The following is a 27,600-nucleotide window of genomic DNA, read 5'->3' on the forward strand; positions in this document are numbered from 1 at the left end:
CCCCACGCAGATCATCAGGTGTCATGCCCCTTTTAAACCACTTTGTGCCAGGGCATTTTTCAATGTTGATGATGCTGGGCCGGCATGACTATCATTTTTTCCGTTTTCAAAATCCTTTAAAAAATTCTTCATTTCATTTAACGGTCGTTTATAGCCGCACGAAGTAATCTTCAGGCACTACTCTAAGTTGATATTTGACCTTCATTGACGCCCGAGTATTTCAGCCAGGCCTGTAGCCTTGTAAACAGAGCCCAGATTGTGCGGTGTTATATAACTGTCTTTTGTTCACGAACCTGGCTCAGTGCACTGCTGACCTCTTTTCAATAGGGGCCAGATTAGCATGCAGCGGTGCTGTGTGGCTCATCGCTGCGGTGGTGGAGCGCTTTTGTCCCCGGTGGTAATCCGCTCACTCTCAATGCCCCAAACCCTGGTATAGGGTTTCAAAACAAGGCTGGATTATCACCACTTTTGAGAGTGAAAAATGCCGGTAATGCCCAGCAGCCTGGTCTTTTGTTCGGAGTACGGTCTTTTGTTACAGGGCCCTGTTTCCTTTGTCCGAGTTCGGAGACCCCGGCCACCAATATAAACCATACATCTCTGATCCCGGAGTCCCCGGCAGGAAGTGGTTAATCAAAGAAAAAGTAGAATCCATTTGACATTTCAATAATGTTGATAATGTTATGAAAAAAGCAATTGTTGATGACGTCATCACTAAATGAGCTCATTATTTGCCTGAAGCACTTCCTCTTCAAGATATAAGCAGGGTTTCAACACAGCACTAACACTGACTAATTCCGTTGAAAAAACTTAATGCCTTTTACCACTTTTAAACAAAAGCCTATTTCCGGTTTCAACCGGAAGGAAGTGTCACTTGATTTGACCCACACGAGACGAATTCAAGACCACATTTTATCCTGGCCACGGTTGATTTTACATGGATTTTTATATATTTAACAGAATGTTTAAATATTCAAAATTTAATAATAAATCACGTGATGACATCATCATGACGTAAATACTTCAGAATTATCTTTGTTTTATAGTTAGTGCTTGCTGTAAGTTTGACGATGATCAACAATTACTAAGGTACGAAAATAGTGCCTCGAAAATGTGTAAAAAGTCAATGGGCTGAAATAAATATTGAAAAATCAATAATAAATCACTTGATGATGTGATCATCATCAGGCCCTTCAGTTTCGTTACACAATGTCTTCGAGTGAAGAGGAAATTTTGACAGCGACTAATGGTTCAGATTTCACGTCGGAATCTGAGCATACATGTACATGTAGTTCAGAGATTGAAACTAGTGACAGTGATTGTACATGTAATGGGCAGCCACCATTAGGGAGGCCTGCCAAGAAGAAGGTCAAGACTTCATCCATTCAATGGACGGTTGATGTCAACTTCCCCCACCGACACGGCTTTCAAGGCATAGCGGGTGTTCAAGTGCAAGAACTGGACGAGAACAGCCTTGGTGTGGCGAGACAAAAAAAGATGTCCCTATGATGTCCACGATGCATACATCTGAGATGGCCGCCACTGGAAGACGAAACAGCAACGGCACCGCTTCGGAAAAACCCAGGTGTGTACTCGACTATAATGAGGGGATGAAGGGTGCGGACATTGCAGACCAGCTGGCATCGTCGCACCGTTCAGTCAGAAAATCGATCAAATGGTATTTTGCTTGATGTTGCTCTTGTACACTCTAATCTTGTGTATGAGGAAATTGGTGGCACTGACAGTATTTTGACATTTAGACACATGTTGGTAAGTGAAATTTTAGAGTTGCATGCACCAAATTTGCCAGTGTATCGATCTAGAGGTAGACCATCCCATCTTCCTGGTCAAGGTAGACTGATAGGAAGACATTTTGCTGTAGAAATTCCCCCGACTGGAATACGAGCTAGATCATACAGACGGTGCAATGTTTGTTATAGAAACATTAAAAGAAAAGAGAATAAATTTATGTGTGAAATTTGTGAAGTAGCACTTTGCCCTGCTCCTTGTTTCAAGGTTTATCACAATTGAATCAATTGCTTATTTATGTCAAGTTTCCTGTATTCCAAGACATTGTAAAAAATTAGTACGCCAGACCGGTTGTGATACAAGCCAAAATGTAAAATATATATAAAACAAATGTAAAATATAGAAAAAAAAGTAAAATATATAAGATGAAGCACCCTCTACTAACCATACCCAGCATGGAAAGAGTTACACAGACATTTTATGCACCTGTGCACACACCAATGAGACTTGTCTAAAAAAAAATAAGTAAATGCTTCAGAATTTTCCTTGCTAAACTTCATTTTGGGACATGGAAATCTTTTCCCAAAAAAAAAATGTCCCGTGCAGATCCCATGGGCTGCCCATGGGACCCCATGCGTACGCCATGGGACTGGCAAAAAAATAATGTTAGTTGAAGTGATCACCATGGGACATTTCGTGGATACCATGGGAACACCATGAGGCTTTTATGATGAGCATGGGAACACCATGGGGCTTTTATGATCAGCATGGGAACACCATGGGGTTTTTATAATCAGCATGGGAACACCATGGGGTTTTTATGATCAGCATGGGAACACCATGGGGTTTTTATAATCAGCATGGGAACACCATGGGGTTTTTATGATCAGCATGGGAACACCATGGGGCTTTTATGATGAGCATGGGAACACCATGGGGCTTTTATGATCAGCATGGGAACACCATGGGGTTTTTATAATCAGCATGGGAACACCATGGGGCTTTTATGATCAGCATGGGAACACCATGGGGTTTTTATAATCAGCATGGGAACACCATGGGGCTTTTATGATCAGCATGGGAACACCATGGGGTTTTTATAATCAGCATGGGAACACCATGGGGTTTTTATGATCAGCATGGGAACACCATGGGGCTTTTATGATTAGCATGGGAACACCATAGGGTTTTTATACTCTACATGGGATGTGATTTGTATGCGGACACCATGGAAACACCACACAAACACAATTCAAATTTTTGCAATCATCAAGAGAACACTGGGATTGGTATCTACACAGGTACACTTAGAGGCTTTGTTGTATTGTAAACCACATTAGCTGCTGCCATTAACATGTAGCATTGGCATGAACTACAGTACACAGTTTGGAATGGAATGTTGATTTGATGACTGCGACTTTGCCCGTCACCATGAGATGCACAGGACACTCACCATGGGAGGCATGGGTAAATCACCATGGGACGCAAGGAACAATTGACATGGAACAATCACCATGGGGCGCAAGGGACAATCGACATGGGAAAATCCCCATGGGACGCATGGGAAAATCACCATGGGATGCATGGGAAAATCACCATGGGACAAATGGGGCAACCACCATGGGATGCATGGGAAAATCACCATGGGACGCAAGGAACAATTGACATGGCACAATCACCATGGGATGCAAGGGACGATCGACATGGGAAAATCACCATGGGACGCATGGGAAAATCACCATAGGACGCATGGGAAAATAACCAAGGGATGCATGGGAAAATCACCATGGGATGCATGGGACAGTCACCATGGGACAAATGGGGCAACCACCATGGGATGCATGGGAAAATCACCATGGGACAAATGGGGCAACCACCATGGGACAAATGGGGCAACCACCATGGGATGCATGGGAAAGTCACCAGGGGATGCATGGGAAAATCACCATGGGATGCATGGGACAGTCACCATGGGACAAATGGGGCAACCACCATGGGATGCATGGGAAAATCACCATGGGACAAATGGGGCAACCACCATGGGATGCATGGGAAAATCACCATGGGACAAATGGGGCAACCACCATGGGACAAATGGGGAAACCACCATGGGATGCATGGGAAAATCACTATGGGACACAAGGGTAAATCACCATGGGACACATGGGTAAATCACCATTGGATGTGTGGGAAAATCACCATGGGATATGACAATTAAATCACCATGGGAATATATTGGGAGATTACGTGGGGTGCTTGAAATACGCATGGGCAAAATCCCATGGGTAAAAATCCGAGGCTACATGGTGGCCAATTTACTATGTAATCCCATGGGAAATTTTCCCATGGGATACCCTCATAGGACATTTTTGTAAGGGCACACTACCACACTTTACTTGTCAAAGAGATTTGTCAAAACAAGTGGAGCTGTGATCCTGAACCATGGCTCGAGATTTGGAAATTAATGTGAACATTCATGTACGAGAAGTTGACAATCTCCTTCAAAACCCTGCTTTCCGTGAATTAGTTGCGACTAATGCTATACCCAGGGCAAAGGGCCTAGGCCTACTGCTACTGGTGCCCTTGCATAAAGCCTGACAATGGCAGCAGTGCCCCTGGCGCCGGAGGCCTACTGTCAACAACGTGGTTAATCACAATCCACATGATCATAGCAGCAAATGGCAATGTTACACGTACACGTATATGCGGCCTAACCATGATGAGGGACTTTCTCAATCGTTCTGTATGGTCCTAACATTTTGGAACAAATGAGAAAGCTCCGCATCACTTCAGAACATTTTTAAAAGCTCTGCATTGTCGTTAGGAGAAGCGTCAGTGAACCAGTCGGTAGATGGTGCTTCGTCTTATATGTTTTACGTTTCATTCAATTTATTTTATGTTTTCGTTCCACATATTTACATATTGATCTACGGTATATCACAACCAGTCTGGCGTCGAGGTGGCAGCGCTTTGTCCCATTTATTAATTTTGTTTTATATTCATTAGTTTCGTTACACATTAATTGAGTTTTGTTCAATATATATATTAGTTTCGTCCTACATATATATTGGTTTTTTCCTATATATTACTTTCATCCTCTATTTATTAGTTTTGTCGTTTATATATGAGCTTTGTCGTGTATTTATTAGTTCTCGTCCTATATAAATAAACTTTGCTCTTTAAACTTTGTCCTATAAAATAGATTGGTTTTGTCCTATATACTGGTATACTTCTTTCACCTTTATATATTTGTTTATATACAAGTTTATTTCACTTTTGTCTTATATATATTAGTTTCATCATAAATATCTTATTTTGCTTATTTTTTTTTCTTTTTTGGTACTAATAAAGTCATAATGGGTGCCTCATAAATTTCCGCACAGACAAGATTGCAAGTCAAAATGAATTCTTCCTTGGCAGCTGACGGAAGGTCCAGGATGGAGAAAAAGTCGTCAGTGTCCATCTTGGTGAACTGAAAATAGTTCCGAGCTCATCCCAGGAAAGGATGCCACTCTTTAGCAGAGGTGAGAACCTTGAATGTTTTTATGCAAGAGCAGTCCAGTGGGAGGACTGAGAAGATGGGCGATGTTGTCTCCAGTTTGGCCACATGCCGTTTGAAGGAAGAGTGACACCCAGAATCTTGGCCTGCCGACGGTGCAGTAGGGAGGCCCAAGACCTGGATCATGTCACACTGGAGTACACATAGACGGGACTCAGGAAGGGGTGAGGCTAGCCACAGAGTTGATGTTGTCTTCCCCGGAAGAGAATTCACGGACAGCCAAGGGGGAGCGGAGCAAGATTACTCGAATATCTGAAGCCAGAGGCAGAGCAGGTTCAAAGACATGTTGATCAGTAGTGAGGGCATCCCTGTGGTGGCAGGAGGTTATCTCTGCGGCAATTAGCTTATCAGGCTGGAGAATTGTCCAAAAGAGACTGGAAAGCTGTGACGAGAAAGGGGGAGTCCCCATGCCTGGTTGATCAGGGTAACACAAATCAGTTTTAGCGACAAGGAATGTTTGATGAAATCGAGAAAGTCAACAGACACGTCCGTAAGCAAAAAGCGGATAAAGAAGGATGAACGAGGCAGCGATCATGCCTGTGCTGGACTGATAGGGGCACACTTTGGCTGATAAAACATTTTGTGAATAGCAATAAAGCACTAGGGAAATATGCATATGTTGACCGCAGTGGACTGTTAAATGTTGAATTTGCTCACTGGGACTGTTTGCATGTACATGTACATGTAGTTCAGACATTTTTCTGTGGCATCTGTTTTAGCAATGATTTCAAATTATGTTGAATTGTCTGAAAGTTTAGACTATTTTTATTCTTACAGTTTACTATAGCCAATTCTAAGTTTCTTTCGATGTGGCTCAAGTTTAATCCTTGCTCATCCTCAGGATATTTTTCTGTAAGACTTGAGCTACACGTACAGGTTGGAGCTTCGGCTGAAATTTTCATAAGACACTGACAATGCCCCAGATTGTTACTTACCAAGCACTGCTTTTTGCAATAAGACTCTGTTGTTCCCAATATTTGCATCCTGAAAAAGTTATGTCCATAGAGCTGGGTTCTGGATCAGGGACATGCATGACAGGGTTATTGAGGTGCACTCTTGTACGCGTACTTGTTGTAAGACTATATCTAGCTGCATTCAGTTTGTGCAATGCAGCAAGCAATCAAGGGTTGACAGGCTTTCCTCAGTTGTTCCATGCGAATAACTTGGAATCCCCATGGGCATTGCCAAACCCATCAATGTCAGTCTGCGTTGAAATGCCTTGAACATAGCCTTGAGTGCTTAGTTGTGGTCAGCTCATTTTACCTGCTCACCTATTATGGTGCTTCCATCTCACCACAGTAGCACAATTTTTGCATGGCCATTCAACCCACTTTATTCCGTCCATCCATGCATCTTTTTCAGCTTTCTTAGTTTGAAAGTATGGGTAAAACGTGCTGCAGCTTCACAGATAAACACCATTCTGTTGGAAATTTAAAATTTCCCTTCCAGTTGAGTTTAACTTCAAAAGTCCTGCACACTATGAAAATTTGTAGACAGTTCCCCTACAATACACTACAAAAAATGGACTATTTGTGGCAACCTCTTGATAGCGCTCTATATTACCAGTAGCTGTTACCACTGGATTGTTCACCTGTTTGAATCTGACTACAAAGACAGGAGCATGGCTTGCACCATGTGCACACATGACACTGATGCCAGTTAAAGTGCTCTACAAAGCTATTTATTAACCTAACAACCCCAAATCCTCAAAATCCTCAAAGCCTATCGTAGGAATATGGCAGATTAAGGGCACTTGAGAATTGATGCATTAGAGGAATTTGCAGAATTGAGGCATGAAGAATGTGATAGATGAGGATTTTGGAGGATTGAGGCTGCTGGAAAATTAAACCAAAATATGATTTTGGAGGATGTAGATTATTTGGTACTCAGTACTCTCACACAGGTGAATGTACACTGTACATGTATCATGTACAATACATCTGCCCTGAATGGCAAGTGGACACCTACTGCGTACTGTATGGGACATGTATGTATATGTATCTGGTCTTAGGCTCGGTAGCCTGGGGGTGTCTGATTTCGTAGCACTCAGCCTCATGGTGTAAGGTACATGTAAGTACACTTGTGAAAGGCAATTTTGGACATATTCATCTTCACAGTGGGTACATGTTACACCACTATTTATGTCATTGAAAAAATAATGTAAATCTCTTTATGTTGAATAATAATTACCAGTACATAGTTCATTGAACTTCAAAAGGAGCATGATAATAAAAGGTACATGTACCATTACATAATTTAAGTAACACTGGCCTTAAACCCACTGGAAGATTTTGCAAGATTCAAGCAGTGGTATCCATCAACTTATATTGAAAGATTTTGCAGGATTCAGGTTATATGGGGCTTTTAACACTTCAGAATTGGAGGATTCTGCATGATTCTGGTTATTTACTAGAAACATACACATGTACACGTACATGTAGGGTAGGGAGTTAGGGTTGAGGTGTTATCTGAACAGTACAAAAACCAATGCAACGACACAAAACCAATGCACATGTGCATCTACACTGTAAAGCATAATCTCCAAGTGACCAAAGGTAAAAAGTGTCACCTAAAAGAATATGAATTGTTTCCATGAATATTTGTTCAGATGAGGGTGTATGGCGGCAACAACAATTTCAAACTTGTAAAACATTGAAAAGTTTGAATGGCCCCTCAACCAATACCAGCACTGCAATGAACAGGGTGTTCCTGCCTTCATTGTTCAACAACATACTCACCAGTTGTCTATAAGTCTGTACATGATGTTTGAGCAGTTGTATCATGAATGTGGAAAGTTCGGCCATGTGAGATGTCAAGGCTTGCAGGACATCTCTTCTACGACTTGTCTGAAGACTCTGAAAGGTGACAACATCCTCTACCAAACGCAGCAATACAAGTAGTACTAGCTCTGTTTGGGTATCCTTGTGAAGCATATGGAAAAATGTACAATATTCAAGACCTACATTTACAATACATGTACAAGTTCATGCATTTCTAATTATGGGCATTTTTCTCTACCAACTTAAGACACCTGAAACTGCTCCCAAAAACCTGGTTGTTATACATGTACCTCAATCTTTGATGTTTTTTCAATAGCCCAAAAAATCAGGTGACTGGTTAATTAAAGTGCATGTTACCCTCATCCTTTAAGCGTAGCACATTATGAAATTACACATGGAGAAATTCTGCATTATCATTTTGATTGCTATCTGATACTTGTATGCTTCAAAAATATTTCAAACCACTTTGATAAAAAAAAATTATATTTCCCTAAATTATGAATATGGGAAAATCGCAAGCAAAGTGGGCTGTTACCTGCAACTTTTTTCTGTCATTGCGAAGTACTGTTTCATGTGCAATCAACATAAAATAAACTGCAAACTTAGTCTTAGAAGTGAATATAATTCTTTTCAGTCTTACCCCAAGAGAACAAAGTGTGTTCAATTCAGACATCAATGAAGGCCAATTCTGTGGCCATTCTCTCTTTATCATTTCCACCATGATGCGAGACAAGCCATCTTTGATACACATTTGTTCCTCAAGAAGATGGTGCGTCCCCTAAAACAATAATAAGAATAAGTATCATGAACAAAGTCGTAAAAAGTTAATGATAATGGTTAGCAAAAATTTTCCACCCCCACACTTTTTCAAAATCATTATACGTGTTTATTTTTACCAGCACCATTAAAAAGTCAAAGCTCTCATCCACAACATGAAACCACGATCCAAATGCACACATGTATACATCGGGGCACAAATAACTGCATGTAAGCAAATACATGTTCATTTTGGGGACCCAAATTATTATACATGTATGTTAATTTTCCCCTCTCTTTAGGCATCCCTTTTTAATGCTTACAAGAGGGTCCATTGTTTGAAAACAAATCCCCCAAAATCTACAAGTAACACATACATGTACAGTGGAACATCGCTATAACAAACATGATGGGGTCCACACAAAATGTTTGGAAAAGCTATCATCTGGTATAGCAATTCGGATCATGGATGCAAGCACCTGTTCTGAACTCAGGCCAGTATTGAAATGTGTGGTGGCCACACCTACATGTACAGTATGAGGATTTGGAATAAAACTTGCACGCAAAATGGTAAAACAAAACAAAAGAATGACAATTCCTGCAGTTTTAAAATACATGCTAGTCTCCTTTCATGTTTCACCTTTGGGCAGTCCTCACTGGGGGAAGAATCATGAAATAAAAGAAGTTTTGAAGTCGTCACTTAAAAACAATATATAACATGTACGACAGATTACACTGGCTCCTGTTAGTAAAATGGTAAATATTAAATGGGCCATGCCAGGAACCATCAAATTATATCAGCACTGAAGGTGCATTTTTATGTACATGTAGATGTCCAAAATTGGCAACAAAATGTCAGGCAAGAATTTTTGCAAACAATCTAAACTAGCAACATACATGTACATATATTTACCGAAGATTTCTGCGAGTCAATTAACAAACGCCAGTATCTAGCTACGCATTTATTTCCTGTTTTTTAGTTCAAATCTCCAGACTGTGTAAAGATTATACATCATACATGTACACATCATACATGCATACACTTGCTCGGTAGCCGGTCTACATTAAATTATGGCAAATAGCATTTTCCAGGCCTTAAACTTTTATATAAAGAAATTCTTCTACAAAACATTTAATCACCTTTTGGAAGAAAAAATTTTCTGCTGAAGAGGCCAAATGCACATATTTCTCACAATTACACAGTGATTAATTGTAACCATCTCCCCTGCGTTCCCTCTTTCTTTTTTGGAAAGTCGTGCATGTATGTTGTCAATAATAGCACACCGGCATACACTCAGACAACCACAAATGCATTATTGTTGGCAGAAACGAAGCTGACAAGCGGCGGCTTTTTTGTGTGTGTGTGTTGGCCAAACAGTTCAATGGCAAATTGAAAAGTTGCTAAACGTTTAGCAAAATAAACATAAATTCCTACCTTAAAATCTGTGAAGCGGAAGTATCGGATTGCTTTTGAAATGTGCAAAGGCAGGATTATTTTTAAAAATTAAAGATTTAAAAAAAGAGCAGCCAGTCGGGGGCTGAAATGTTTTTGCCTAGATCTCAATGACAAAACTCTGAAATGATAGAACAAATTTGTGAGGGCAATAATGCTCTCTGATGGGGAGGGATACAACCTGGAATGAAAATAATAATGTGATTGGTAAGGCTAAAAATCGTTCCCCTTATTCTAGTGTGAAGAGTGCTGACACCGTTTAGGACTAATGTTTTTTTTTCTTCAAGTTGGGTATAGGCAGGCTCCATATACTGAATGAAAATAATTGCGCAATGGCAAACCTCAAAGGCTGGAAAGATGTTTCGACCCCATAACAAACACCCCTTTTAAAACTTTCTACAATGTATATCTTTTTGTTGATTAGAAGCAAGGTATTACTTTGTGGAATGCAGTGCTTAAAGGCTACTTCAGAAAATTAAAAATAAATGTCTTAAGCAGAAGAGTGGCCCTTCATTTAATTTTCCCCGCCGTTCATTGTTTGCCAAGAATTTTATTTCCTATCCAAGGACGCTTGTTAGAACACCATTCTTGTTTCGGGGACCTCACATTTTGTTCACATAGGTTTTGAGCCATCATGGGGGCCACAACATGTTGCTGTGTGCACAGACCATGACGGGCCTTTTGTTGGAAATTCTCACACACGCAAATTGGAGGTAGCTTGAACAAAAGAATGCGTTCTTGGAGTTCGCACGCATGCGAATGGTCAATGTATTTTGTTCCACGCCTTAATGATATGCTAATGAGAACACATGCTAATGAGAACACTGTGCACACGCATGGAGAGACTTTAATAGACCTACAACATAGTGATGTAGTGCAGTGTTTACCACGGAGCATTGTGGGTGAAAGGTGGGGATGTTGCAGGAACACGTCGACGTGAAACATTATGTGTAAAGTGTACTATATGGCGTTTCGACCTGACATGAAAAAAATATTTAAAATTCCTGATTATCGTCAAAATGGTCCATGTGAACTGCTGTGTTCCATTGTGTTTATCAGGCACTCAACGTACGCCAGAGCTGCGTTATTTTTTTAACTTCCACGGGACCGCAAAAGGCGACAGATTTGGATAAGTTCCGTGAGAAATAAGGCCATCAAAGCGAAGTCCAAGTGGACCTCTGTATGCAGTCTACATTTTGTAGGCGGAGACAAAACCTATGATGTACCGACCCAACGATTTTCCCGTGCACAAGTGAGTGGGAGGAGGTTGTTTCCCGGCAAAATGAACAACGGAGAAGCTTTTCTACTATTGCAAACCTAAAACCACTGCCAATCTTGCAGCCAAAACAAGCTTAAGTTCGAGTTCAATATGCCGGCGGCGGCGAACAACTAGGACCAGTACAAAAGCGGGCTTGTCTACCGACATGCTCGAGCGTATGCAGGTGGGCCCTATGCATGCCTGGGCTGGCATGCTAACCTTGCTTAGTTAAGTTCATCAGCGTTCACAGATGAAATGGAAAAATAGGCAAAGATTTCCATGAGAAGTTATAGCTCTCCTCTGTTTACCAGCAAAATCATGAGAGAGAGTATCATGTATGAAGTTCCCAAATCATGTCTGAAGAGAAAGGCAACCTCCTCCCACTCACTTGTCCATGGGAAAATTGTTGGATCCGGTACATCGTATGCGTAAGTTTTGTCTCCGCCTACAAAATGTAGACTACATACAGAGAGGTCCACTTGGACTTCACTTTGATGGCCTTATTTCTCAAGGAAATCTGTCGCCTTTTGCGGTCCCGTGGAAGTAAAAAATACGCATTTCTGGCGTTCGTTGAGTGCTTGATAAACACAGTGGAACACAGCAGTTCACATGGACCATTTCGGACGATAATCGAAATTTTTTTTATTATTTTTTTCGTGTCAGGCCGATACACACACCATATAGTGTACGTTACACATAATGTTTCACGTGGACACATTCCTGCAAAATCCCCATCTTTCCTCCACAATGCATGGCGGTTAACACTGCATTACGTCATGTTGTAGGTCTATTGCTAGGCCCGTAATTGTTCACCAATTCAAGTTTTGGAACTGGAAACATGAATTTAATGGAATAAAGACATCAACACAAACACAGGTATTGTATTTGTGGAAATTTATTTATTCTCCTGATGCCAAAAAACCACAAAATTTGTTGAGCACTCAGGTGTGATCAGACTTTTGCATAGCAGTGTATATGTACATGTGAGAAATGAGAAATTTTATCAGATGTCACCAAAGCCACTTTTGAGTTTTACTTTGTATTAGAAATACAAGAAGTATATTTTGCACTTTGTTTTATGCATCAATAGTTTGGTATCCTTTGGAAAAACTCGGGAAAAATGGACACAGCATGCACATACAGTGTATATGTGGGTGAAAAATGTTGAGGGTTCCGTGTTACATGTATTTACACCATGCAAGATTCTTTTAAAGGTTGTTAAATCTGAAGTGGTTCCAGTGAACTTTGTCTACTTTTCACAGAGCAGATCACAATTTTCAGTGCTTCTCTCCATACACTATGCCTTTGTAATCTACCTATTCCAGCACGTATTGATTCCCAACCATATTTTTGAGAGGACTTTTTTGGGGGGGGCAATATGTAATATCTTCTTGTCTTCTGATAGGTGAGGCAAAATATTGCACCCATTTTCATGCTTTTGGGAGTAACCGAAATGGTCCAAAAACTGCCGTTTTCTCTTATTTCTCCAAAATGAGATTTCTCTTATTTCTCTTTTAACGACTGTCTGCCCTTTTTGTGAGTGGGCCACCTGCCAATGGATTACCCTGAAATGGCACCAGTGTGATTTGAACAATGTCATATAGACTAACAAAACATTTTGGGGGTCAACAAAACATTTCAGAAGAAAATAAGTCCTTTTTCTATTGCTTTCTTCTGCACAAGCCTGACATACATGTATGTGACCTGCTCCAACAAAGCCCGGACAAAGTTGAAAATTTGGAGATTTTAGCTTTTTCAGGTTCCCCAGCTTCTCAGCTTTAGAATGATATAAAATTTATATACGTACCCCAACTTTATCACCCCTGGGGAAAGGACATAGTGGCAAAACCCAGACAACCCATTTACGAGAAAACAGCCTTTAACCCTTCGCGCCGGGACGCGGCAAGACACCCTGTAAAAATTGAGATTCTCAGCCCACTTTTCAGCTATTATTCTCAGCCCACGCTCGAGCAAACACGGTGAAAGGCAGACCCTGACTCTTGTATATATGGTAATTGGCCTTTGTGTGTAGCCCAGAAATGAAAAGACCGAATTTGCATCATAATCACCAGCTTCACAATAGTCCCCACTTTGAAAAGAGGCAACGGGAATGTGGAAGTTTGAGTGGAGCCGTGTGCCATCGAACAATCAGTGCTTTCAACCATGTAATTCCCAGCATGCAGAGCACGCAGGGCCACAAACTGAGAATTTGCGGTTTGGCAGGTGGCCTTCGTGCCAAGTGAGCTGGAATTCTTGGAGTCGGCTTTCGGAAAGAAATTTCCGTTGTCAAGGGGGCTAAAGTTCAGCAAGTGTGTGTCAACACATACTTGTCATGGTTGATAACACACACTGAAGGGTATTTTAAAATGCCATAATAACCAATAAGTTCCCTTTACTCAAATAACCTGAAACTTTGCACACTTGTACACTGCAATTTAATAATTATTTGGTGATAATTTGGGATAGTTTCATTCATGATTACTAAAGTTATGTTTGTGTTTTTAAAAAATTTTAGCCAAAAAGGAGGTTAGCCTGAATTGAAAGCAAGACTTTCCATGTACAAATGAATGGGAAGTACATAGAATTTTTTTTTTTCAATTTCACAGTGTATATTTTTGGCCTTGAGTTGGCCTTGGCCTTGTCAAATTTTAATGCTATTCTGTTGATAGAATAGTAAACCAAAAACGCATAACAAATCTGTATTTTCGAAATGCAGTATTTTATTTTTAAATAACAGAGACATCCTCACTAAAATGTACAAGAAATGTACATGTAATTATCCAGCTCCAGTGAAAACTTGATTCTGATCCATCAGGACATGATGCGAATTGTGAGCAGACAAGTTTGATTCTTGAGTTTTGCGAGTTTCTGATTGGCACATAGAGCAGTAAGTTACATAGCACACATCAATCTGGCCACACATATGCGCACTAATGGAACACAGGAAAAGGCGTGTCTCCAAAAATAAGCAACAGGGCTGAAAGCGCTATAATTTTACCGTGTTGCTAAATGGGATTCAAAAGCATTTTCATATTCCACTTGTACTTATACAACAGAAGGTTTATACATGTACAACTGTACATAGTGTACTATGTGATTAGTTTCCTTAAATCTATTTTGAGATGGTAAATTAGTACAAAAGTTTGAGTTGTTATTAAATCGTGAGTCAAAAAAGTGCTGATGTCAGGGTTTGTTTACAGTGTTGTAAGTCGGTACTGTAATTTCAACAGTTGTGCAGAGACACAATGTCCTCATTCTTCAATGTGGTAACCAACCCATGATGTCATTGGTACTCATCCTGACGAGAGTGCTGAGAGTACACTTTCTCAGTCGCCCCAAATAACCTACAAAAGAAAACTTTATCTTAAAATCAACATGTTATTTTATTCTAAAAATTTATAGAAAATTTACACAGGCCGCATCCCCCCCAGCGTAAAGTTTGTTTGCTTGTGAGAACGTCGATGTGAGTGGCCCGCCAATGGATCCTATGCAGAAAATTTGCAAAAGAAATGAAGCATTTTTATGAAAATCAAAATAAAAAAGGGGAAAACGTTTAAAACCACATAACTCCAAACAAGGCCCTCTAGTGTGGCAGTCATCATTGTTCACTCTACAACTTCAGGAGCTGGACACATGACGTCGCGGGTCGCTGTTGTACAAAACTCCCTGATGTTTTTATGCAAATATTGCTTACGAACATCTGGCAATCCCGGTAGGGACATGGGAAGTGGCATTTTTCTCGGTGGCAAAGTCGATGCATCACATCACAGAGAAGTTGGAAAGCATTTTTCTTCGCTGTCACAGGAAGACTTTGCATACACAGTACCCAGATGCTGATCACTGAACTGCATGTGCTGTATGGACTTGATCCCTGGAAGAGCAATGAAATATGGTCCCAGGAATTCTTGCCAGTTCAATGTGGGAATATTCACATCTCCTGCCTTTGTGCCAACGATCCTTGGGACGGTGACGCCTGATACCGAACTCTTCGCTACAACCTTAAGGATGTCTTCAAGGCAGCTCACCATTGAACACCGGTATCGTTGTTTAACCTGCCCGAAGCACCATGTGGTGTGGCCTGCGATCATAAAAATCGAAGTCAAGTTCTTGTGCACCACGCAAGGTACCATAACATGTATTTGTTTTTGTTCTGTCCCAAACAATTATTACAATGCAGGTGAACATCGGATTCACCGAGACCAAAGTTTGCAAAGAAATCACGAAGATAACTGATCACTGCATTTGATCCTTTCCCACAAGCCATCCCTTCATCTATAAGATAATTGATTTGCTGCGGTACAGCTTCACATGCCTCTCAAAAAAGTCCACATTTTCTGGAGCACAAGTAATACTTGGGTCCTGGTTGAAGGGGGTCACTTGGAAAGTGTACTTGTTGTGCCAAGTGGAAGGAGTAGTGAATTGGTCCATCACAGCTGCCAAGGAGGTTACGTCCAAGTACTACTCCTTCAATGGAAGCATTCGCATCTTTCACCGTGGATCTACGCAAGTGACACTCAGCAGCCACGAGGCAAAGGTGTTCTTCTTGCTTTTAAACTCAAAGCAGCTTGTGGTCCTCGGACAGGTTGGCACTCCTGTACACGGCGCTATTGTTCTCTGTTGGCACTGCCAACACAGGTCGCTCATAGGTCGCATCGTCAAGTTGAATGGGGTATAGCACTTTCACAGCTTCCCAAAAGTTGACTGCTTGGTGACCCAGTATTCAGGAAGGCCTTCTGAAAGAAAACATTCAAAAGCACACATGAAAATATTTATTACAAATTTGATGTGAAAAATAAAGTTTACCTGTACACATCATTTTATAGTTGTTTTGCAATGGTTCTTTGTTTCCACCTTAGCAGTCTTCTTTAGAGAATAGAAATGGGGAAAACTTTGTATCTTTAAAGAAAGACTTAGTGATAATTATGGTTCCAACTCTCTACAGATAAAGTACAGTAAAAATAACTACATGAGATGCACCACCGAGGCCACCAAAACTCAAAATGTGTTGTTAAGTAACTTCGTATTTACATTTTTAACCCTAACCCCCAGGCTCCTGCACTAGAAAGCATACTGAACCTCACAAAATCCAACACGTTAATGTACTTGTCTATGTACTTGTACATGCAGGTTACTGTACCAAACCTGATAAACTCCAACAGAATGAGCCCATTGGAGTTTGAATGATATGGTATGGATGGGTCTAGGCAGTATAGGATGACTTGTACTGAACAGTACCAAACCTGACAAAATCAAGCATAGTCCAACAATTGGTACAGCAAGCCAGACACTGCACAAAATGACCCGCGTGTGTCCCAACTCACACAGAATCCAACACCATCTCCCTGGGCCTTTCATCCCAAGTCTCACAAAATTCAACAACAAGTTCCTCAGGTACATGTACAGTAACAAACCTGCCAAAACCTCACAAAACCTGCTGTTGGAGTATGGCAGGTTTTGGGCAGTTAGGGTTAATGTGAAGATTATGTACCTGCATTGCACCTGGAGTCATTCGTTATTTTCATCTGTGCCACATACTCTCTCCAGATCGAAGACTTGCTGTCATTGGAGGGCGAAAGTCTCACCCTCGGGTCCGAACACTTAACTCCTCTGACTCGTACAGAAATCACCATTCCTTTAACCTCCGCATAATTCACAATGAAAGTTACAATGCGACGGATGTACTTCTCTGTCGACGAGTTCTTGTTGTAACATCTCCCTCCAGATGCTTTGGGTGGGGGGTCACACCATGCTTTTCATAATGTTTTAAGATACCAGAAAGCTGGTCGTTGCAAATGCTGAATAGGAAACAATAAAGAACAACTTAGTTCAAGGAACAAAATAGTTCAAAATCAAAGTATTTACCTTTTTAATACTCGACAATTACACAATCTCTATGAGTTTATGCAAATGACTGGTATGCGATGTTATGTAAAGTCCAGCAGATGCATGATTGAATGCAACTTATGTAGACATGTAGTGCCTTCGTGGCATTCAGGCAACCATTTATAATTCTAAAACTGTTTTTTTTTTGTAATCTTATCGCATTGATTTTTTTAAATATAAAAAATAAACAAACAACTTCCCTAACAACACGCTTGACATGTACTACAGATATTATTTTGATGAAAGCCGGTCATTTTGCCCCTTAGTAATGCCCCTTGCATAACAATGTCACCCCCACACAAGCTCTTTCTGGGTAGTAGCATCTCGCTCGCTGACAAAGTCACCCCAGCACCAGCATGTTTGTATTTGGCGGTTTTTGCTGAGATGCTGCGTTTCATATTTTGTGAATTGAAATCGTTAAAATCTGACAATAAATAAAAGGCTGATCAGCTTATTAATTTGAAAATTCACACAACTAAAGAAAGCACATGTCAAGTACACTGACACAATTACAATATTTAAGGGGCGAGATTATTTTCAAGGGCGAGTTTGGTTGGGGGCGACCTTTTGGATGGGGTGAGCTAGAGCTTGCACCACCAATGACTTACTTGTGCATGAAGATGAAGGATTTACGGCATATCTTCTTGCCATCAACTGTGTAGTATGTTACGCAGGTTCGTGTTCTGTTCATTTGTCTCTTTCGCTTCGTGCACCAAGTCAGCTTGTCGGAATGTAGAGTTGAACTGATCTTCCCCATGATGTACATTTTCCGCTCACGGCTGGTCAGTCCGGCATCTTCCATCTGGGCTCGCAGCTTCAGAATGTACAATGGTTCGAACTGGTTTGTGCAGGGATCATGTCTACATGTACGGTACCTTTGTTTCTTAAATGTTCTTAAATGCAAGAATCTTGCGCAGTTCTTCATCACTGTCTTGAGAAGTCCAATCGTCAGTTTCTTCAATGTCCACAATGTCTCTAGCGAGGTCAGGGAAAATTGGCCATTCAATTTTGTCACCACCCTCAGGGTCATCATCCATGTTGTCCTCATGATCAAAGTCCGTCGTGTCATCTACCTCCATCGGCTCTTTGTCATCTAATTCATCTCCAGATGATTCGTCCCCTTCATCATCGGAAGAAAGGTCGCCATTCCCAAAACATTCTGTCAGAAGATTCGACAAGTTCTCACTATCATGCTTGGACAAACCAAGCACGAACAACTCGTTCAGAGCTGCTTGCAAAATCGACGATTCTGCCTCCATACTTTGCCTTGTTCCGCTCTCATCTGCTTTAGCTATGAAAGTCACAAGCTAAGTATTTGATTTTACAACAACTATTTATAAGAATCGTTCAGGGAAAATTAATTAATACCTCCATAAACTGTGTCAAACGTTGACAAAAATACACTCGGAATCACTATCCATGCACAGTCAGATACACACACCCCGTCCACGTCAACAGAGAGTTGACCTGAAGTGCTCAGCTTAGTGCATCAAGTGGTGCAAATTGACGAAAAGCAATACTCATTTTAGCAAACACTGGCAACAAGGGAAAGGTTGTTTACATGAAAACAGTCAACTAAAACTATCTCGTATTGGTTAAAAAAGACAAGCTTGCAAGTTTCTACTCTCAAACCGAAATGCTGAGGTTATAACCTTTATGGTGATACCAAATTCAATCAGGGGGAGTCAGAAATGGTGCTACATTACAAGTCTTTTCAGGCCTTATTTTGCAATTCAATCATGCTAAAACAATCGTCAGAGTAATTTTTTTCTTTACAATTCTGTACACGATTGTTTCACAAAATCGAAAAATCTGTGTGAAAGATAGAGTCCAAAATTGGAGAGATTAAAGAGTAATAGCTGTTTCTTCAGAAAACACCCAAACACCATAATGGTGAAATCTAGCCCAAAATGACTTCACAGGCCCATTGTGGGAAATCGGTGAGTGCGACTTTGTCCGGGTTTCGTGGGAGCAGGTCTCATTGTACACATATACATACTAGAAAACTGCATTTTTCATTTCACAATTGTTGACCACTGTGGTGTGGGATGATGTTGATATTCCACACCACAGCGGTCAACAATTGTTTTGTCATACCTCTGTCTTCAGGAATTTTTCCAAAGAAACTAGCTGAACAATTTCAGAAGATGATGGGTTTACGGCAAAACTGTACAGTGAACGATATCATTTGAAAATGCACTGTCCCCTCCCATTCGTTAATTGTGACATAAACGCTAATAAGAAACTAGTGCGGGCACCAGTGAGTACATTTATATAGTCTGGTTAGCAGTCCCCGAATTACCTTATACATGTACATTGCAGGGACGGGAACAAGTCTGTTATACGAGCACAATCATTGAATAATTTCCCTGGTAGCCTTTGCACAAAACATACCAAGCAAAACTGACTAAAGGACCGCAAATGCTCATTCTCGAACTTCAAGAAGCTCTTTTGTTTCGCGCACTTACACGGGCACGTGCACGCACCTTCAATAGAATGAGATATCTCACGGCGAGTGTGACATGTGGATATGTCGTCGTGTCATGTGATCATTCTGGGCCAATAAACAGACAGTATCCAAGACAGAGGTACATGTATAACAATTGTAAATTAAGGGGAATCTGTTGAAGTGCCTTATCAATACAATTATATATTACACCAATATATAACATGTAATACTCACATTGTGGAAATAGCTCAACACAAACTCTTTCAAAGACAGCTTTTCGGAAGGGCTTGAACTGATCCATCGAAACCTATATTCACAACAAGCAAAGGAAATACATTCAGATACTGGTACATGTAACTATTGTGCATTTGCACATGCTGTATTATGTACAAGTACAAGGTATCACAAACATCTGATTTTGTGTGTGATGTATACATATAATATATATATGTTATTAGAGTGTGATCCCAATCTCTCATATGTCCCTCAAGTGAGGGGCGGACATGAATAAATTGCTCTGCCCAAGATTTCTGGAATATTTCTGCTCAACATTAACCTAAGTAGAGTGCCCATCGTCTTTTTAGATGGTGTTTTTACTAATTACTTGATTAAAAAAAAAAATGAGGGCCAACTACATGTATAATCACCGAATCACAGAATGGTTTCGTCACTGTAAACGTTAGCACTTCCCCTTAGGAATATCAGATCCCACAAGAAGGATAATATCTGGATCAAAAACTTGTGTAAACACAATGCAGGATCAGATCCTGATCCCATTATTGATCCTCCTCTACGAAAAGATCAGATCCAGTTCAGATCCCGTGTGCATGATCAATTTGCAAGTGTAAACCCAACACTGGATCAGATCCGAAACAGATTAGGGCCAAGTCAATTAGAATAATTCACTATTTGAATATTTGACTTTCAATTTGTTCGACTATCAAAATATTTGGTCGTACCGACCGGCAGATTGTTGATGAACAAACCATATACAAAATCAGTTGCAATAACGCACACAATTGTACATTATAATCAATATAATAGCTTCTCATATCTAGGAGAATCTCCAGCCATGATTTAGCAAGATTTAAGAGATGAACAACACTTCTTGCACTGTTGAAAATTTCTATCCCTTTCAAATTGTTTAACCACTTGCTGCCGTGGAACCCCGTTTTATTCGCAGAGCCGGGTGCCCGAAATGGGACAAAAGAGCTGGTCTGTGTAACAAAAACCCATACTCAGAAAAAAAGAACTGCTGCTGGGAATTGCCATCATTTTTTGGCTTGCATTTTTCAAAGGTAATCCATCACTGTTTTTAAACAGTATACCACTGTTTTGGGCACAGCGCACCCACGGATTAGCACCACGGACAAAAGTGCTCCAGGGCCCCATTGATGAGCAACACAGCACTGCTGCATGCTAATCCAGCCGCATTTGAAAAGACGCCACTCGCATTCACTGGGGACAAAGGAAATTACGCAACACCTCACAATTCTGGGCTCTCTGGCTGAAATATTCAGGAGCCAATAAAGGTTACCTGTCAGCTTCGAGTAGCCACCAAAGAGTCATTCGTGTGGGTGTAAACATCCATTAAAGGAAATGATGAATTTTTGAAGAATTTTGAAAACTGAAAATCTTGAAAATCGTGTGCACTGCATTTTTAAAAGCACCCGGTGGTTAACCCTAATCCCCAAGGGTTGCTGGTCCTAACCGCCTCCGTAGTGCAATTTTTCTCATTTGCTTGTCCAAATCTAAGCCATTTACTTGGGAGTGACGAATTATTCATGGCAGAGCTACACACAAACGGTCAAGGAATTGTTACTCCAGAGCTGTGGGTAAATAGAAATAACGTGTACGCTATAATCTGCATGTACAGTACATGCATATAGCAGCATCCACGAGTAAGTACTCATTTGAGCACAGGCGAGTATGTGCATGTTGGCAGCCCTAGAACACCCCCACCTCACTCCCACTTGACTCGTTCTCGCACGAAGGTCGCTTGCAAGAAGAATGAATTTCCAACAGTACCTCGACAGTAACTCACGCCCTCTCGACATTGTTCACTCACCCGTGAAATTAAAGTCTGTGTGGCCAGACTGCAAACGGGCAGCTGCGGATGTATATTGTAGAACATTGGCAAATAAAATAACTAAAATAGGCACTAGCACACTGGTGATTTCCTTCACAAAGCACATGCTTTGCATAATCAGGGTTCAATGATGGCATTCTCATAGTCCAATTGTTGCTTTTTAAACTCAACCTACAATTAGAAAAACCGTACTGGCAATGCCAAAAGTAAACCTTAAAGAACAGTATCTTCTCCAAGGTACATGTAAATGCTTTGAAAAATGAAAATTTCATCACAGAAAATCTTGTTTATCAAAGAAAAGTATTTTTCAGAACGACCATGTGGCTGCTTCCCAACTTATCAGCAAACTGAGCTGATCCTGGCAACACGCCAATGCTCGCAGAAATCGAGAAAGTCCAGCGGATTTTGGCCGCGGCACTGCATGCATTCGTGTACATGTTCCGTACGTGTACTGTACATGTACAGTATGTGCACGGATATGTACATGTGACTGTACATGTACGGCAAGAGTATTTTTTGTTTGGTGCTCGGATCCTTGCATATTGGAAAAATAGTGTTTTTCTTTTGAGAATTCTCAGATCCGCCGACCAAAAATTTACCAATAAAAGCATTTTTTTCTTTTGCTCCACTGTTCGGTCTACAGAGAAGTGCCCTATTTCAATTCTGTCAGTTTGGGTTTAGATAAGGACATTGGGGTAAATCGTAGTAGATGTGGGTTATGTACAATACTCAAAAAAAGGTAAGGGCACTTTTTTCTTAACTTATATTTTTTTCCAAGCGATGAGTGGGGTCTAGTTCTTTCATTTTTTGTTTGTCTTGATGGTACTGTCATTGGGATAAGAAATTTAAACAATGTTTCAAAACATCAAATGCGCATTTTCGGCAATAACATATATCTAATATCAAAAAAGTATACACAAAATACACACAACAAAGTAGTCCTTAACTTTTTGAGTAGCATACAAGCACAAGATACATGTAGCTGTACATGTACACTCTAGAAGCGAATTAACATGAAAGCACAGTGTCAGCAACTTTAGAAAGCAACTGGCAACTTATGGAGAATTTCTCAACGGCTGACCAACTGCTTGTTTCTGAGAACTGACTGTGTGTACAACACTATCAAGCTTAATTTGTGAAACTTACTTGACACAATTTTCCAGAAGCTGAAGACCAAAGTGACGAACAACTGTTGAGTTACTGACAGAGGCAAGCAGCTGACCACAAGCAATGCAGAGAGAATATGGAGCAGATGTTTTAAACTCTTCACAAAGCTGCAAATAAAAAAACAACAATACCAGAAGTTTACGGGTGTTGAGAACAGTATCAAATGATTGAATTTTTTCAGACCTGTGCTTAAAATGTCATAATTGTGATCAAAGTTTCATAACTACCCAGTGCATGAATGATGATCATGATTTACATACAGCACATAACTACCGGTACATCAAATACTACTGGGTGAGCAGTGACTTTGTCAACTTGAGTACTCACATAGGAACTACTCGTGAGTAGACGAGTATGGTTGCAAGTTTCAAATGTAGCAAATGCTAACCTAACAGACATGTACCTAGTGTGCACTTGTGAACAAAACATGTCAGCACAACGCAGAGGGGAAGCCATTCTGTGGACTTACCCATGTCCACGGGACATTTCACAGGGTTGTCCAATTTAAATCACCTTAATCTAAATCACTGATTTAAATCGCGATTTAAATCAAATGAGTTTTTAAGAAAAAAAATACCTGATTTAAATCGTGATTTAAATCAAATTATTTTTTAGAAAAAATCACTGATTTAAACAACATATTTAATTTTGGGGGTAAAAAGGCAAAAATGTTTCAATTTTTAATTTTTTTTACTGATTGGAAATGTTTGCAGTTTTTGCACATTTTAAACAGCAAACCCTCCCCAGTGAGCCTTCCTGTCCCTAGTAATAATACAGAAGTATGAATGCACATGTGTTACACAAAATCTACATGTACCTTGGCAAGATTTAATGTTCAATTTATATCTGTCAACTTGTTTTTTTTCAATTTAATCAGCTTTTTGGATTCAGTAAGTGCATTTGATGCAAAGGATTTATAATCATAATTTAATTTTACTTCATCTAAATAGCCCACTTCAGAGTTTAACCATAGAGGAAGGACACAGGAGTTAGAACTCGATGAGCACTGTCGCCCGGTCAGACACAGTAAACATTCAAAAAATGCCTAATTACTGCCTGCAGCTTAGCCATACAAGTGGGACCAGTAATATCCCAGCAATCTGTGTTTTGTTTGCAATTAAGTAAAACTAATTACCCTGACCAGGAAATACAAAGCGAAAAATCTCTAACATAGTGGCGAAATTACAGACCAGACAACCATACGGTCACAGACGATAAAGATTTAAAAGTGGTTTTCCTCATATTTTAACATACATGTATGCCACTGTGTAACAGAAACAGCAACTTTGCTTTCAGATTCTCACAGGAAAAAGAAATGTTTTCAGTATATGTACGGCTAGTTAAAATTGAGGAAAACATGATGGCTGCCAGTCGGGCAGCATAATCAAGCAGGAAAAGCTTTGTCACTCAAATTCCACACTCAACTATCCTTTTAGTTTTAGAAAAAGTGATCCAATGAATATGATAGTTAGGTGCCTAATTAACATTTTAAATGCATGTACTCGATTTTTGCATAAAACTGTACCTGAATAACTTGCTGAGGCTTTATTGATGCTCATTGACACTGATAGTGTGACCCTTTCTGAGACTTTAGGCCAGTGTATCATTTACCTCAAAAGTATACTTGCGGAACTGTACAGTTTACACAAACCTTCAGATAGCCATGTAAAGACTCTCATCAACAAATTTCAACTGTTTTGATTGTGCCAACTTACCCTTCCATCACAGCTACATGTATTTGTGCAACCAGATTTCATATGCATTCTTGGCAAAGTTAGATGTCAGATGGGTAGACCTGTTTATTCACCTTATATCCTCATTCAAATAGTGAAATTCTTGAGCGTGTTGCCCATCTCTGCAGGAAATCAGCAGCATCACTGAGCATGTACTCTCAACTGTCAGCTGTGTGATAACTTGACCAATCACAACATAGCTCCTATCTGTTTCTTTTGTTTTACTGTCACCCACAGATGAAAGCCACACTGTGAATGGTCCAATTTGCTTCCATTCCAATGACCAATCATGGCTCAGCTTTCATTAGGATGGGGTCTATCACACATTTGACACACGCTCAGTAATGCTGCATGTTTTTGGCCCATTGGCCTTGTACATGTTTTCAAGCTACATGTACCATTATGGTAACTTCAAAGATGTTTGATCACTATCAAATTGGTAGCAAACAAAGACCCTGATACAAATATTATTCAAAAAAAATGACGTCATGATGATGTCATCATTTAATTTATAATTGATTTATTTCCGCCCATTGACTTTGTTCATGTTTCAAGTGACCATTTTGGTAACTTCCCAATGTTTGATCGTTATCAAAGTGACAAAGAACAAAAAAACAAAGACCCAGATACAAAAATTACTCTATGACGTCATTAAACAAAAACATGATTTTGTATATCTTATTTTTCCCATTTAACAACTCAAAATTCGAAACAGCTTTAGCTTGTTTTGCTTGCACATGTACTTGAAACAAACATGTTTCCACAAAATTTCCTGCACGCTGAGCTTTACCCGATCGCCCAAGCACAGCTGTCTGGATGTGTCGACAATTACCAGAATATGGTGTTCTATATTTGCCATCCAGTCAGATTTTTCAGTGGGCGTTGCATTTTTGGTTTGGCGTCACATTTTTCAACCGGCATCGCATTTTTGGTTGGGCATTGCATTTTTCAACTGGTGTCAGTGTCGCATTTTTCAACAGCCATCGCAAGTTGAAAAATGTGACGCCAAACCAAAAATGCGACACAGGTTGAAAAATGTGACACCGGTTGAATAATGTAACACCAAACCGACATTGCGACGCTGGTTGAAATGCGATGCTAAACTGAAAATGTGACACCAGCTGAAAAATCCGACCGGACGGCACATATGGAACACCATACCAGAAAGATGTGAACAGAATTGTGGTTTGAAAAAAACTTGAAGAGGATGAGAAATAACTCCAATGCTCATCCAACCATATGTATTATGATATGGACAACGCAGTCAACATAATTCATAAATTTAGCCTAATGACATCAGTAATGTCGAAGAATTTTCTATAATAACTTCTAAACTAGGCCTACATGTCGTTTCTGGAAATCCGCTCTCGACCATTTTTTGAAGCGGCTTGTAACAGTCACACTCAAGCACGGACGGCAAAGTGGAAATGGGGCGAAGCGGAGACGGGGCCGGTGATGTGGGGAAGTCAATGAAAAGCAGTATGAGTAATTATGTGGGAGACTCAACATCGCCCCGCTCGGAAGGGATGCACAAACCTGATAAGCCTGCATGCGACTCTCTTGACCTACTATGGGATCCATTGCAGCATTAACCGACTCGGTTAGCTTGGAACACCAGCTTATCACTTCTCCGTCCATCCTGTTCGCTTTCTTACCACACGTCTAGGCACGTGCACGGCCGGACTAGTACCACTAGGACTAGTGCGACCCCTACTCATAGCATGCAGCTTGCACGCGTGATCTGCCGTTGGTGCAGCGCAGCACCAAAGATACAACCTCATTCCCATGGGTACGATCTTGCCGCATTGAGATTGTAGCATAGACCACCAACCTTTTGGATTTGTCACGCCCCGACTATAGCATCAGTCCCAATTATAGTACAGCCAATTTACAAGTAGGCCTGCGTACTGTACAATAAAACTCGTTTCATTTGTGTTGCATTATACAATAGCACAACCCTTCTGATTCTGCTAATGCGTCGCACCTGTTGGCGTTCATTTCAGGCTTAATATTAATATTAATATTAAATTAATATGACATATTGGGATAAATACACTTTCTGTAAGTTTATGGTGAAAATTGTATGGTGCGTATTTATTCAAAATGGCCACGAACATCATCGGCATACATTAAAGGTTGGGCTTAAAAAGATGCTTTCTTTTGTAAGAAAAAATGCGGTAATTTTTGTCATGGCTCAGTCAGATAATAAACTCCGAGTAGTCGACTGGTGTAAGTAAAATTGTCTGGCTGCTTTAATTTCGGGGAAAAAATTGGGTTCAAAGTTCCCGACAATCTGCACTAAGCTTCCATACAAGTAGGGCTACACTGGCGACAGTAATTGAAAGACAGATTTCAAAGAGAGCCATCCAATGTACCTAAGTCCCTAGATGTACTGTACATTAGGGCACCCTTTTTATATTCTATGGTTCTCATTTCCGACCGACCCTATATTTATGGCTCTCGATCACGAAACAAAAGCTTTTTTTTCCCCGCCGACCCTGCCAACAAACCTACCCCCCCCCCCAAAAAAAAAAACCAAAAAAGTTGAAGGGGAAAAGCATCATGACCTTCGAAAACAAAAGCCCTGAAAACTTATGATTTCGAGTTTCATAATCTTGGCCTTTCGTATTTGATTTTTTTCCAAAGATGTACGCATAAATGGCAGATGAAAATTTGCACTTTGGCAAGTATAATGAGAATTAACATTATAATTCCTGGTGAAAAGCG

General features: G+C 40.3%; 1 protein-coding gene and 1 long non-coding RNA gene across 4 annotated transcripts in view; both read right to left on the bottom strand.

The window, feature by feature from the left end:
• xpo5 (exportin 5) overlaps nucleotides 1-26,636 on the bottom strand; it is a 357,136-nt gene extending 330,500 nt beyond the window's left edge. Inside the window, exons 1-5 of one of the 3 annotated variants that reach the window (XM_022232992.2) lie at nucleotides 26,410-26,636; nucleotides 23,120-23,247; nucleotides 20,119-20,191; nucleotides 8,726-8,863; nucleotides 8,044-8,226 (exon numbers count right to left, since the gene is read on the bottom strand). In XM_022232992.2, coding sequence (XP_022088684.2) covers nucleotides 8,044-8,226; nucleotides 8,726-8,863; nucleotides 20,119-20,191; nucleotides 23,120-23,247; nucleotides 26,410-26,511 — 624 coding nt within the window. In that variant the 5' untranslated portion in view covers nucleotides 26,512-26,636. The other 2 variants (XM_022232990.2, XM_022232991.2) reach the window with 2 other exon arrangements.
• On the bottom strand, nucleotides 12,432-17,205 carry LOC147800502 (uncharacterized). Its single transcript, XR_015426001.1, has 2 exons — nucleotides 17,041-17,205; nucleotides 12,432-16,285 (listed from the first exon to the last, which is right to left on the bottom strand). It is a non-coding gene; the product is annotated as an uncharacterized LOC147800502 (long non-coding RNA).
• Nucleotides 26,637-27,600: the final 964 nt, after the last annotated feature.

The sequence above is a fragment of the Acanthaster planci genome, linkage group LG01 (assembly GCF_054643075.1).
Source record: "Acanthaster planci isolate LZ-2023a linkage group LG01, COTS_SCS, whole genome shotgun sequence".
NCBI classification, from domain to species: domain Eukaryota; kingdom Metazoa; phylum Echinodermata; class Asteroidea; order Valvatida; family Acanthasteridae; genus Acanthaster; species Acanthaster planci.